The 16120-nt window shown below is 34.2% G+C and overlaps 1 protein-coding gene across 1 annotated transcript in view; it reads left to right on the top strand.

Annotated features, from left to right (window-relative positions):
* Positions 1-16120, top strand: part of LOC149797108 (anoctamin-1-like) — a 165987-nt gene that overhangs the window by 93047 nt on the left and 56820 nt on the right. Inside the window, exons 8-14 of the mRNA XM_089960712.1 lie at positions 2043-2191; positions 4594-4712; positions 6328-6383; positions 10637-10740; positions 11996-12130; positions 14546-14706; positions 15776-15858. Coding sequence (XP_089816838.1) covers positions 2043-2191; positions 4594-4712; positions 6328-6383; positions 10637-10740; positions 11996-12130; positions 14546-14706; positions 15776-15858 — 807 coding nt within the window. The remainder of the gene's footprint in view (positions 1-2042; positions 2192-4593; positions 4713-6327; positions 6384-10636; positions 10741-11995; positions 12131-14545; positions 14707-15775; positions 15859-16120) is intronic.

Raw genomic sequence — 16120 nt, forward strand, 5'->3', positions numbered from 1 at the left:
TAAAGACCAAATCTGCTCTTGACAGTTCAGGCAATAACCATATATCAACAGTGGCACTGTTTGGTGCATGGATGTGTATGATGGTTGACTGAACAGGCATTGATGGTCTGTTTTGTAGGTAATTGTCAGTGTTAACATCTGTGGTAAACTTGTTTACATCATCACATTGCTTGTTCTGTTGTGTATGCCATATGACCTAACAACATATGTCGGCTATTGTTTTATCTGGATTGAGCAGAGATTGCACACAGGATACATTAAAGACAAATACACCAAAGACAGTGAATTTATTTTTGATATTTCAATAAAAATTAAATTAACACTTAATAGCTTTTAACAGTGCAAACATCTTTCAAATGGTGAGACAGTATTTTCTTCAAGAATACAACACTGTACCAAATTATTAAATCAAACACTTTATTTTGGCATTAAAGTTTTATAGTACTTCATGGAACTGGTTCAAATATTGTGAACTTTTTGGAGCCAATGAAGCGTGTCAGCACAGGCTTCCACAGTATGTGCCCCAAACTTCTTCTTTTCCTGCCACACTATTAACTTGCGCATGAATTTGCATTCAGAAGCTAACATATTTCAGCCACCTGATAAGAGCTGTATCAGGCCCACTTTGGTCTCCTGCTATCTGATCAGCTTTTAAGGGCACATCTATATTAGAGAGGATCAGTTTTACCACTTGGTGCCTTTCCATCAGTGATATCTTTATTTCTGTAATATATGTAACCTTTTTTAAATGTTGCCATATATATATTGGTGGGGGGGGCATGTAGTGTTAGCCAGTGTCATATTCGATTACATAATGTCTATAATGAATTTCATTTCTACTGAACAACTTTTGAAGGATTAAATTAAAGTTCGTATGAGTATTAACTTTAAAAAGAACAAGGTCAACATTCAAATTGATTTTGATTGATTTCTGACAATATGTCATGGAAGCTTCTGTTTGACTTGGAACTTCACCTTTCAAATGCATCGTATTTGCAGGGACATCTATATCATATGGACACATTTTTTACTGTTTCTTTTCTTTCAGCTATGTAAATAATTAAAACAGTTCTGTACCACTTAATCTTTAGTCTTGATAATAAAAATCAGAGGACAGCTAATTCATATGTGATTGATAGTGTATGACAAATTAGAGGTATGAAAAGAAATAGTTCTCTGTGAAACAGTATATGGCTTGAATCCCTGTCTACATCAAATTAAAATAAAAGCACAATATTGCTAAAACTTCTGTGAAAATGATTAATTTCTGTCAGATATTTTGAAGTTTTGACAAAACCTTCAGCATCTCCATGGAGACACTATTGTAGCCTCTTGTAATTCGAGTGAATGGTTTAGCTATTTTTTTATCCAGAACCAAGAATTTGAACCAAAGTACCTCTTGATAATCCTGACCTCATCATAATGCATACAGGGATGCTAGAAGAATTATTTTTGAGAAGTGCTGAAAACTAGTAATGACCCATTTTACAAAAAGTCACTTAGCTAAGTGTCCTAAACCAATTGAAAAATATGAAATGGCTGATAATTGCAAGAATCAACTGATACATTAGTCTAAAAATAGAAGCTCACGAGAGTTCACTGTAATTAAGAAACTTCCAAGCAACCTGGACTAAATGTAAGGAAATTTACTGTGCCCAAGCCATTTACTTGGAATGGAAATGGTTATAAGAGTTTTTGCATGGAGATACATAGGGCATTGTTTAAAAGTTCAAAGTATTTGAAAGAAATTAATAATTTTAATTCAGACTTTAACATTAGTGTGCCCTTATTTAGTCACTTGTACACAGGAGTACAATCCACAGGAGGGGGGGGGGACAAAGGAAATTCTTAATATTTTTAAAAGTTGCAGATGATACAGCAGAGTAATTGCTTTAGAGTGGATTCCACAAATCTGGGAAATATATTGCTTAAATGTTGTTTAATCTTGTGACTTGACATTTATGTTGACTTAATTTATTCATAAACAGTATGTTATCTCTGACTATATGTGATGTTCACTGAATTTGCTATCTTTGAATCAGAGCCCTGTTAAGGCAGTGAGTGTACAACTCTGGACAGCCATCACTGGACTGTTCAAGCGGTTTAGAACACCATTTGAATTGGACCCAAATATTGTCCCTCCTATGGCAAAGAAGTACACACTTGCCTTCAGCAGAGACAGAGAATACATGTAAGTATTTTGAATCTATAATTGTAGTTCACTTTAGAATTAATTCTGTAACATGGACTGAAATGTAATGTCTTAAGCCCTGTTGAATGATCACCAGGCTGTAAACAACAAAGATCAAAATTGCATTGTATGGCAACAGATTAGGGTCTAAATTGTTCTCACAAGATTATAGTAACAATAAAATGCACAGAACCAGGTCTGTTGATGCATTGTGTGATGACATCCCTGCCGTTCAGCCAACAATGTTGCCAAGAAAAAAAGCCACATGGCATGTTTTGCAGCCAATAAGGAAAAACAATCCAAGTTTGCGAAATTGGTTGTTGTTGTTGTTGTTGTAGGGTTTAACGCCATTTTTCAGCACACAATAGGCTATACATGGCGGCCAGTATTAATGGTGGAGGAAGAACCCGGGAAATCTCCGGAAAGAACCACCGACCCACGAGAAGCTACAGGCAAGCTTTCTCACATACCCACGTCAACTGAATCCGAGACTCGAACCCCCGCAGACAGAGGTGAGATGGCAGTGATCTGTAACGCAGAGTGCTTTAGACCGCTTGGGGCCCCATGACATTGGTGAAGACCTACGCGATCCCAGAAAAAACTTTTTATGCTTTTTTCCCTGTACTTTTAAGAGGAAAAAATACTTTTTCATGTACGAGAAAAATACATATAAAATTTCAGGATCCAATCTACAATCGTCTTGTATTATTCATATGCAATCTCTTCCCCAAAATGATAAAAAACTTGTTATGCTTTTTTTGGTTGTTGTTGTTGTAGCATTTAATGCCATTTTTCAGCACACGATAGGCTATACATGGCCGCCAGTATTAGTGGTGGAGGAAGAACCTGGGAAAACCCCGGAAAGAACCACCGACCCATGAGAAGCTACTGGCAAGCTTTCTCACATACCCACATCAGCTGAATCCGAGACTCGAACCCATGTAGACAGAGGTGAGATGACAGTGATCCATAACGGAGAGCGCTTTAGACCACTTGGCCGCTTGGGGCCCCGGTTTTTTGGGTACATTTTAAGAAAGAATTTTTTTGTGCACAAGAAAAATACATGTATATGAAATTTCGGGAGCCACACCACAACCGTGTTATATCCGAATTCATGTTATAACAGAGCACGCTATAGCAGGGTCACACTGTATTGTGCCAAAATTTCAGATGCATCTTGATTGGTATCCTTATCACAAAAGTGGGTTAATATGACCCATATGTTGTATGTCACTATTTGATTATATGCATCTTTTTACCACAAGCTTACAACAAAGGAAGGTCAGTTTGAACTACATTTTATTACAACACCAGTTTTATTATGTATTGTATCATACTGTTGTACCTTTAAATATTGAAACATGGTGAAAAGATGCATCTTGATGAATACTGCACTCACATCTGAAAAGTAGGTCAGTGCGACTTTTATGCCTTACTTACTGGTTAAGTTTGATTTTTATGATTCATGCTTTAATCATTAAACTAGAGGATTGTATACCTCTCTCTTAGTAGTACATCTGTACCAAGATAGGTCTCTGTGATCAATATTTCAAATTCTGCTGGCTTAGGTTAAGTTTTTGTTTTTATTTACATAGGTTTTTGGCATGTTATATACACACTGTCTTGTCAAGAATCTTGAAACTTAAGGACACATTTTGAGAAGAACTACATATTTTTTGCTTCACCACTTTAAACATTTTGTGTTTGGTGTTCATTTCTCGGTCACTGTAAATGATCTTGCTAAATGGAAGGAAAAATAGTACAACTTTTCTTCCTTAAATCGTCATTTGATGTGTACAGCTATTCAAAATGTTTGTTATTTTATACTGGAAAACAGTATAAAACATTATCTTCAGTAGTAACCTCTAACCCACCCACCATTTGCCCATGTTGTAAAGTTTGCTATAAAACCTTGTTAAACATGTTATCTCTAGGTGCAGTTGACAGGAAGTGCATAATGTATACAGTTCAGAGTACGATCATACTGAATACAGATGTTAGAATGATGTGCACCCACCAGTCAATCTGGAACCAAAAATGATAAATTCAGTAACTGAATGTCCTAATGATTTTATATTTCATTAGGACTTTTTATGTCTTGTTGGAATGCTTTTCTATTAATTATCACAGATATCAGTGTGCCACATTGATTTTCAAGAAAACCTACCTGGCAAGAGAAATTCAGGATCACAGGTGTGTAAATACATCTGATCAAGTCTTTTGTTTATTCTGATGTTCCATAATTCATTTATGTTTTAGAGGCACAGTCCAACCTGCTTTAAGAGTGAGAAATAATTTCTTTTGCCTCTTTACATACAGTATCTTCATCTTCAATTGCAAGTCTCTGCATGAAGGATCCTAAATCATATACATTTTCAACTATATTCTATAATATCTTGCAGGTTTGACATACCTATTAATAAAGAGGAGTTTTTCACCATTTCTGAGCGCTCCAGAATTGTTGACTTTATTTTGAGAAGGAAGTCTTTCGGAGAAGATAAGAATCAAGCATATTCTTTTGGTGAGTTATGGTGTATCCTTGTTTCTCCTTGGAACCTAATTTTTGTCCTTGTATGTGTTTGCAGATTCCAGGACATTTCAATCATTTTGCTTTTGGTGTATAGCCAGCAGCAGAATTGCTTTTTATTGCCCCAGTGTGAAAGCAGAAGGATGAATATTTTTTTTCTATTTACAATTCAGCTGTCCATTTTAAATCCATTATAGTGTAATAAAATTAAAAATAGTTAATTAGTATTTACAAACTTTATCATGGTCATAAATGGATTTTCAGGCAATTACATCACTTAAAAAATGTTGTATATGCCCACTAAAAGGTATATAAAAAAGTATTGTTAGACATTGTTCATCTGTCCATCATTCCATTACCAATTTAGTTTCTATGCAACAACTTAAATGGTCTATCATCTATGGATACCAGACTCTGTGAATGGTTTGCACTTGGGACAAGGAAGAACCCTTTTGATTTCAGTGTCAAAAGACCTGACATCAGAGTCACTCAGACAGAAAGAAATACACTGAATAATTTCTGAAGTTCTCCACAGTTTGCAGTTACCAAACATTTTGAATGACTTGTACTTTGGATAGAATCCTATTAATTTCAGGGTAAAAATGTAAGAGTTCAGGGTTACCATATTGAACTATACCTTTACCGAATCATGCACAAAATTGTTTATAAATCAAAACACAGGAGTACAATATCTGTATAGTTTACAAAGCACACCACAAGAATACATTATATCCAAATTGCTTAATTACATTATTGTTACAACTCTATGGTCTTAATAAACTAAGTAACAGAAAGAAGCAAAACCAGTAAGGTTTGTAAAACATAATAAATAATTGAATTGTCCAAGATATAAAAAGAAATTTAAGAGGAATTAAAATTAGTGTTGTGAATTAAATCCTAATAATCCTGAAACGTTTTATTGCAAGTCCAAAAAGAACAGTGCTTTGAATTCCGGTTTTTTAATGTGCTGATGCTCTGATAGCCTTGAATGTGCTGAATTGCCAGCAGTCTTGATGCATCACAATTTCATGGTCCAGAATGTCTTTAAATGAATTCACAATAATCCCATAATATTGTTTTGTCCAGTTGTATGAGTACATTGTAATTCCAATAAATAATTTACATAAATAATCGTCTCAGATTAAATCTAGACATGACAATTACTTCTACAGACTGAAAATAAAATAACAGTAATAGGAAAAGGAACAATTGTTTACTTTGTCCTCTTGATATAAATCTCCACACCTGTTACAATACTTCCTGAAATACCACCCCACCTAACTTATGTTGCAGTACTCAGTCCCACCAGTAAAAATTATCTCAACCTGTAATTATATTCATTATCAAGGCTGGGTTTAGAACTAAAATCCAAGTAAACAACCTATTTATAGCATTATAATCTTAAAATGTAATCTACAATCATGAAAAAGGTTTAGCTATATAATTAGCTGTTTGCACATAATCAGTACACTTTACAATCGTGGACAAAAATTAAACACAATATAGATGTACATAACATTATACTACCCACTACTGAGTTATTTAATAACAAACTATTGAAGGAACAAGAATTAATAAATATCCCTTAATATCTGACTTTACCTTTCAGGCTTAAAGAAGATGTTAGCAGATGGAATTTATTCAGCGGCCTATCCAGTACATGAGGTATGACTCCTTATTGTCTTCTTTTATCAGTATAATAGGAAATATTTATTCTTTTACTATTACCATTCAACCTGCCATAGTGGACACCCCTATATATACGACACCTTATTATGATAGACAACTGGTACATATTTTTTTAAAAATGGTTTCACAAGTTCTTTTATTGAAAGGTTTCACTGTGGATACATGTTTAAGAACATATGGCTTATTGTGTTTGATTACTTTATTACTGGCATTTTGAAAGGTTTTTCACACAGTTTGCATCAGTAATCAACATGTAAACATTACCAGAATTTTAATATTTCTGTCAATCATACAAGGAACTGTTGATCTGATGGAAATTCATAATGAAAGAAGAAATGTAAATATCCGTTTGGTCAAGGCACCGAGTATAATAATTTCAGAAGATATATTATCCCCTTTTTGGCATATGTACACAAAATCCATGTAGGAAGGGACACATGATTGGTTCTAATGACACACTGACTTAAATGCAGGTTCTAAGATTATGTCACAAGTCAGTGTTGGCAGAGTGTGGGGCATTATCTAAGAGCAGTTTCAGTTGGTGAAGATCTTGAGGGTTAAGTCATAGACTGGTGCAGAATCAAATGTTATTATATGCTCATTTTTTCCCCCGTTAACTTTACATTGTCAGAATCGTGCAGTATTACCCGATATTGAATCAGCACGACAATACACATATAGCATTCACATGAATAAAGGAACTACTTTCTATTGTAAACAAACAATGGATGCAGACGCCAGCACTTTTGATTTGTAAACAAATCATGTACACTTGCGTAAGATGCTCTTTATGTTGTGGTTGTTTAAATTTGTTTCTGAATGAACTAAAACAGATGCTTCATGGACTGCCACATACCAGCTGCTTTGGCACATTCTGTGTTGATACAATGTTACAGATTTAGGCTAGCTACATTATATAACAGACGCAAGATAAGGTCCTTACAAATAACATACAAGTGACAAGTCATATTCTCTTCTTTAGCTGGTGATAACAATGGCAAAATAAAATATACTTACAGTTTTACATCCTGAATTTCCTCAAAATGTATTTTCTTAATTCTGCAAATCTGAATTACATGAGCCATGTCATAGGTTTTTAATCTGGATTACACATTTCAAAATTGTGTTGTAATTTCGATGATAAGTGCAATTGCATCCTCCTTACTGCACTCAAAATGAAATAAGCATTAAATTCCATAGCGTCTTTTTGATAATTGCATTTGAAAGACTTCATATTTTTCCCACATTATGATTTCAAACATTCAGTGACAGAAACAGAAACACGTTTGCAGATGTCAACACGCTTCTCCCTAGCATCTTCAATCGCTGTATTTCATGTGGAATTGTCACATACAAATCCAGTCCATAATCACGAAATTTCCTAGAATCGAGAAAAATACCAAAATCTATTCATTCCAGATCAAATGGAAAAGTTGTGTCAATGCACATTCATTCACAATATGACTCCAAATTTAAATTTTAACTAGACATGCCATTTTGTTTCGAAAGTTATGTCGAGTGTGCGACTAAGTTCAAATTTATCTGGGTGTAGTTATCTGCACAGTAATTATGTTGATTTGTGTAATGATGAATATGCGCTTGTGTATTTAGTTTGGAATGCGGCATACATTCATTTACGTTGTTTCTTGTAGTGTATTTTGTTTATATAATTAAACCTTAGGTAGAATAAAAAAATGAGCATATAATAAAAAGGTTACTGCATTTATGTGGGAAAATATGAACTCGTTTTGTTGGAAGGATATACTGCACTCGCAAGGTCGTACATTATTCCATCCCAGAAACTCGTTCATATTTTCCCATACAAATGCCGTAACCTATAATTACACATGTATTTTGTACATACAAATAAGGTTTATAATTCTGTGTTGGTTTGCTTATTGAATAATTATTATATTATCAATTCTTCAATTCCACTCATATAAATTTGAGAATATTCTTAAAAAGATGACTGCTGCATAAGAATAGCCTAAGAGTACTTTCCTTATTTGCTATTTATAGCAACTATATATGACCCATTTCCAGGAAAACAGATGGATTTCTTCAAATATGACCTTTCCTCACAGATTCATTATATTGATAAGTGTTCACTGTTCCGGATTGCTGCCGTCTCACCTCTGTCTGCATGGGTTCGAGTCCAAGGCTCGGCTAGTGTGGATACATGGGAAAGCCTGCCAGTAGCTTCTTGTAGGTCGGTGGTTCTTCCCTGGGTTTTCCAGGGTTCTTCCTCCACCTGTTACACTGGCCACCATGTATAGCCTATCTTGTGCTGAAAAATGGCGTTAAACCCTAGAACAACAATATTGATAAGCTAGTTAGGTAGTGGGCCAGTCCGTACTTTAAAACAAAATTGCACCAGATGTAAAGCAAAATTCTTTACCGTGTAAGTTGTGGATTTTATATAACAGAAAAATTTTGCGTAGATGGATTTTTGTTTCGAACTTCAGAACACGTCAGATCAGAAAAAGGACAAATCAACAGTGTTTTATGAATCTAAAATAAGAATACGAGAGTGATGTAATACAGCACTTTGAGCACATGATCATGCTTATTCCAGTGCACGGTCATTCAACAAAAGTTACACATGTAGAATAGTTAAGGTGGATGCTGAATGTAAATAATTTTTCAGCATATTTTGTGTTTGTATTCTGGTTCTAATCCATATGGATCTTGCCCTTTGTGACAAGAATTTTGACGGCAGCAGAACCAGGTTAGTAGCAAAATTAAAAGTATCTTTTTCATACATGCTGTAATTCTGGCATGTAATATGTAGATTACACTTCTTAGCCAAAAGTATGCTTTTTGACACTTATAATAGCAACATTTACGCTCATACCTCACGGGGGGTATATGGTGTGGCATGCATGTGTAATCAACTTGTTTATCCAACTTGAACCAGTTAATGTCTGTTGAGGACTATCCTGGAACTGGAATACTTAGATGAGGTTATTACTATACATTTTGTTTTGATTTCTTTATAACCGTCGGGTTTAGTTTTAACTAAATATGAATATTTCTCGGGTCAGTGTTTTATACAACTTCACATTATTTACATCATCACCTGTAGCTAGTATAACTGCATCATCTGCAAATAAGTCTCATGTTTGTGTGCTTCCCTGTATATTGGTGGATGATGATATATGAATATAAGAAAGAGCTGTGTTCCTAAGATAGAGCCATACTTAACTCAAATTCAGAAAAATATTTTATGGGAACATGCGATATCAGTGTACATTGCAATTCAGAAATGTCAGAAAGTCTTGTGTATCATTGCTCCTAATATGATTATATTTACAGAACCTGAAGAGATCATTGTCATTGTTCCAGAATATTTAATTTACACCTAAATTGTTCAGTATTGGCTTTTGGAAGTTTTATCGATCATATCAGGTTGATCTTAAACGTATAGCGCCCATGATTTTGCTTAAAAAATAAAGGTCTTAAAGTTTTCTGGCAAATTACAGTTTTCCATTTCAGGTAAACTCGTATATATTTGTCAAAGCATGAAAAAATCTTAAAGTACTTGGTATCAATCTCAGTTTCATGGTTTGACCCCCACCTAACTGCCAACAAATTTTATTTGTCAAAGCATGAAAAAATCTTAAAGTACTTGTTATCAATCTCAGTTTCATGGTTTGACCCCCACCTAACCGCCTACAAATTAGGCATTTTTGTAAGTCAGCCATGTTTTAAGGGTTGCTGGGAAACAGCATTTCACTTCATACAAAAAGCGCATGTTTAATAAAATATCTCATGAGTTGGGCTACAAGTACTTTAAAAAGGAAATCCAATCCCAGCATGGATATTTTACAATATATGAATTTCCTTGGTCCTTGACAGTTACATTCAATAATAATATGACATTTAAAAAAGTCACATCTCATACTTGTCTCGTACCTGATCAACATGAAATGAATATTCCAAAAATAGATTGCTTGACCTACTTCTCACATCACTAAAATAAAAAAGCAACGATGTGTGAAGCCTTTTGAAGAGCTAATACATGTCTCGAGTTTTTTGTTATTTTTATAAAGAAATTTTTGTACATGATTTGAAACTTGGCTAAACTACCTGTTATTTTGATTTTATTCAGATTCCATGACGCTGATCTATACCATTCATTGACAGAACATTAGTTCAGGAAAAGGATACTTTGAAGTGATTTTGAATTTCTCTATAAGTCTTTTTGACTTTGAATTGTATCTTCCTAGGGTCATTGGAAAGCAGGGTCGGCCATGAATAGTAGGAAGCTGCTGTATGACAACTGGGCCCACTGGAGCAAGTTCTTCAAGATACAGCCTCTGGACCATATTAGGTACAAGGATGGATTATTAGTTTTATATTAGTGTACTAAAATCTAAGGAATAGCGTGATTGTCTTTAACTCTGTATACATGGAATCAGAGATATGATTACATGTTACTGGCAAAGTTGAGAATTTCTGTGAGAGAAATCAATACAAAACAATTAAAAAACTCATTTACTGTAATGAACATCACCCTCAAGAAAGACTTGAATGCAGTCTCTTTTCAAAATAATCTTTCATTTTCCTAGATAATTGTCACTAAATTAAAAGAATTTAATAAAAGTCAGTTTATTTTCTCATTGAGAATTTGTTCTTTTTTGTTTCACTATCTTTGTTAAGTTTGTAACAGATTCTGTGTTCTCTTAAGTAGAGTAATCCTTTTGTGTTAAGTAGCAGCTTAGCAGATAGAAGTTTTGACAGTTGGTGGAATGGGCTGGGGAGGTTACATCAGAGATGTCCATTGTACCAATATTGGGTATGAATGTTCTGAATTGTTGAGCCTATTCATGAATCGTGCCGCCGTAGAATTTTGTTTAAAAGAAAAAATTGGCAGAAGCTGATGCTATATGAGTAATTTAGGTCCTTTTCTGATAATTTGTGACAGAAGATCAGTTTCCCGCAAATAAGGTGCTATTCAGAACAGTTGGTTTTGGTCCTTTCCAGTCTTTTCTAGTAATTCATGTCAAATTATCAGTTTCATGCCATTACCCAGAACTTTTCATTTCTCTTGATTTTGTTTTCTTTATTATGTTTTGTTTGTTTTCATTTTTAAATTATATTTCTACAACATTTGTGTTTATTTGCGAACTATGATTGGCATTGCTTCTATAAACCTGTTGTGTGTCACGACTTTAAAACGTCAGACAGTGATTGTAAGGCCACCCCAGTTGCCATGAAATGACATTTGAAAAGGAACTTCTGGCAAAGCTGAAAAGAGCCAGAAGCAATTTGGAGGACAAGTCAAACAATACAAAGAGCTGTGTGCTATAAATAGTGTTATATAACTGTACATAGGCATGTTTGTTACGTTTTTATATGATTTTATCATTCTTCCGACTTACACATGGAATATTTCTTTGCTGATTTAAGTATCCCTAAGTTTTCACTATAATCACTAATTTTTTACCCTCTTGTGCCCCCTCTTGTGCCCCCTCTTGTGCCTAATTTCTCTGGTGGGAATAGTCATCCCTGTTATTGGTGTACTTTTTATAGACCTTTGACAATGTGTTACTCTTAAAAAATATAGTATTTTTCTGTGCATGCAGGGACTACTATGGGGAGAAGATTGGGTTGTATTTCGCCTGGCTGGGCTTCTATACTCAGATGCTGGTGCCTGCCTCCATCATGGGTCTCATTATCTTCATATATGGAATTGCCATCATGGGGGACAGCTATCCCAGGTGAGGTAGAAGATATTATAATTAGAGTATCATTTTGCACAGCCAGCAGATTAGGGGATATACATTTTCATTTTTGAGGATCTTAGCACACTAATGGTTGTTTACTGCCATAAATTAAGTTTCATCAGCAAAATTTCAGGGTGACTTGTACAAAGTATATTTATGAATGTTCTGGCACAATTTTTCAAATTTTTAGAAAAAAAGAAATTAGCTATAAAGAATATAATTCCTTAAGGTACTAGATCAGAAATCCTGCAGAGTGTGCTATCACGTGATTCACCCAATATTTGTATAAATTCCTGCAAGAGAACTCCTGCAGATTAATTTCAGGTTGCACAAATGAAAATGTACTCTGTGCAGTATACAACTTTATTCAGTCATTCACCCTTAAAGTTCTTGTAGAAATGGTAGAAATATTTTAGCACTTGTCATGACATGTATATTTTAGTAACTGTTTACCCTTATGGTTTCTACAGCTTGACATCAGTGGTTGTTAAACTAAATTTGATTGGCTTATTGGTCCCATAACAAGCATTTTGTTGAAGTTTGAACCTCACATCACGGAAGTTTTACAAATGTGCGTTTATAATACGAGCTATCTGGAAGGCCCAAAAAGGCAGATTCCTAGTATTGTTCATTTTTTAGATGAAAATTTAGTTCTGCAAATACTGTCTGATCATAGTAACAAAGGCAATTTCTTTTTAAAGTTTGGAAGTATATCAGATTATTAGAACTGGGAAAGTTAATGGAGATACTAGTAATTCTGAACCCAAAAATGGTGTTAAATATGATTCCAACATATATGCTGGATGGACAAAAACAGACAGCATGCCAGTCAATGCCTTATTGTAGTGGTATTTCTAACTTAAATGTGGAAAAGATACAAACAAGCTGAGTTAAAATACAGACAATTTAAAAGTAGAGTATGTGCAATTTTCGTGTCTTTTCTCATCACATTTTAGCCCTGCTGAATCATGTGCTACAAAACCATATAGCCTTAGCATGAAGGTTATGATAAATCAGATAAATAAGAACCAAAAAATGAAATTAAGAAGTAAAGATATTTATTCGATCAAAATACTTTTGTTTGAACAAGTAGATTATGGCATAAATGACTTAAATCTGAATATGGTATTATGGTATAGTCAGTAGAGTGCTAATTCAAGAAAGTTGAACTTTGGCAGAGCTTATGTTAGTGAAAAATCTAATTTTGGAGCAGATGTAACCAAAAAGACAGTACCTGTGAGCTTTTGAAAATTGTAAGTAGCAACAATAAAGAACAGTTTTCAAACATATTCCAGCTGGCTAAGCTTCAGACAGCAAAGGGGTCTCAGTACAGATCAATATTTATACACAGATAAGGAACAGATTATGCTCAGAAACAATCAACATATTAATGTTATACAACTAGAGGCAACATTTTTTAAAAAATTTTGATTTCAATAGTGATCTTACAGTGGAGCAGGAGAAAGAGATGAATATTGAAGTGTTATTGTTATGTAAATATTGAACTCTGGTCATTTCCTCCCCTTGTGTTTTATTCTACTCCCCAATTTAAGTTTGTGACATGGGTGAAATCCCGCATTAGGATGAAATTCTGGGAGCAGCTCTGTATATTAGAGTACTTAAGTGTTTTTGTTGAAATCCAAAAATGATTTATATCGGTTTATACCAAAAGTTGGATCAGATGATTCCTTTAATAACATATTTGGAACCACAGCATGACACACCTACCTAGAATGATGTAATCATGATTATACCACTGGTAAAAATATAGAAAATATTAAATGTGTTAGAGCAGTTTTGTAGTGACGATAGTGTGTGTTAAAGGAAAAGTGTGAAATGGTGTCTGTAAATAGGTTTTGAACCTTTTCAGACAAAAAGAGGCAGCTGCAGATTTGACATATAACTTGTTTAATTTGGGTTAATATTGTACTTGTACAGCTAGGAACTTGACCCATTATTAGTACATAGCTGGCACAAGTACAAAATGTGTCTTGATCTCTTCTAGAGAAAGTATAAATCTTTTATCATTTATAACAGAAATCAGTAGTAGACTTTTAACTGAACACAGTACCATTAGTGACAATATACGAAGAGTACAATGATTGAAATTGGTCTTAAAATTTGTTAGATTTTTACGAGTGATAACTTTTCTAAAATAAACAGTGTAACCAACATTTCAGAGTTTATAATTAGCTTGATATCACTTGCGTTTCTTGTTTTCACGATGTCGATGATGTCAAAAGACCCAAAGTATGGTATTGAATTTCAGGGGCTTCAGTTGTGCTTGAATTTGTTTGTCAGTTTAGTTTTCTAGTAGGACTTTTGTAATTCTATCCAATTTTTGTTTTGCAAAGTGTTTGCATATTATGGTTTATTGCATAATCTTAATTGTACTATATACAATTTCAGCAAAGAGATATGTGACCCAAAACTGAACATTACGATGTGCCCTCTATGTGACTTCCAGTGTCCATATTGGAAACTGGAGGAGGCATGCTCACACGCCACTGCCAGTCGCATTTTTGACAACAATGCCACATTGTTCTTTGCCATCTTCATGTCACTCTGGGGTAAGTTTGAAAACTGCAATCTTAAGGGTCAAAATGCATTCAATTTACAGCATTTGGCCAAGCTATGTTCATCACTAGATCGACTTATCCAGAATTTTGACCTGAGTTACGTTAATACAACACCTCATGTACCCACTTCTCACCTGAGGATCAGGGTCTTAGTATGACCCCAATAGTGGGCTTTCTGTATTCAATACCAGTACATATTATTTTTCTAATTTTCCTTATTATTGAACATGGATAAATAATGAGTCGATTGATTAATATTGCAAATACAATTTTGGAGTGCAAGGCGTAACTGTGTCATTTTTAGGCCATCTGGTGCACATAATCAGACTTTCTCACATGGGCAGCTTATGCAACCTATACATAGTAATGGCAGAAAATTGACCTTGTTGATAGATAAACTAATGTGACACACAGTGGCAGTTACAGCTTCTAATATGGATACTCCATTCAGATACTTCTGGCATAAATTCTATTCCACTTGTGGTTTGCTATGTTCGTTTTGTTTTTTCATTTGTGGCTTAACTCATGGGGATTATTCTGTAGGTTTGTTTGATATCAAGATAATTAGTTCGTTAAATATTTAAATCTTATAAATACATCACTTGATGACTTTGCTGGACATAAGCCTGACAGTTTGTTAAAGATACTGAGATTTTTGGCAGAAACAAATATACATATAAAGTGCACAAATAACATTTACTGGAACTTTGCTGTCAAGCAAGTGGAAGTTATTTACTTCTGCTTGAATTGAAGGGAACCTTGCAAAATATTTTATTCTGAAATTTACCTTTTGATTTTGAAGCAACTTAATATTAAGTTTATAATGGCATTATCAAAATGTTTCTTTATTGAGCAGTTATGCTGCAGATGACTAGAAACCAATATTGAAAAACATTATTCATAGGTTGGTTCAAAGTGTATAGTTGACTGTATCATTATTACCATCACTCTTGTCTTCATCATTGTCAGCAAGAGCAGCAGCAATGGCAGCAGTGGCTGCACCAAAGCCACCATTATGGATCATTACCATCATTGAAACTATTGTTGTAATTGTTTCCAGGTACATTATTTCTTGAGTTTTGGAAGAGAAAACAAGCTGTTATTCAATACAAGTGGGATATGATTGATTTTATTAAGGAGGAGGTAAGTACAGTTGAACTTAACAACCAGCAGATTTAAAAGGAAATGTAAACCTATGTTAACTTTTAACTGATGATTTTACTTAGCATGTTAATAACGGACCTGCCAACCCTCATGATTATGCCAGAACTCTTAGGGAAATAACCCTTAAAATATGGATTACAGAATCAAAACAAAAATTATGGAAATATGATTGTTTATGGTAAAATCCAAATATTAGCTTGTCCATGTTTGATTTGGATCATTTGTTTTAGATCCAGTCGAG

This window comes from Sinohyriopsis cumingii, chromosome 6 (assembly GCF_028554795.1).
Source record: "Sinohyriopsis cumingii isolate HCF-2022 chromosome 6, ASM2855479v2, whole genome shotgun sequence".
NCBI classification, from domain to species: Eukaryota; Metazoa; Mollusca; class Bivalvia; order Unionida; family Unionidae; genus Sinohyriopsis; species Sinohyriopsis cumingii.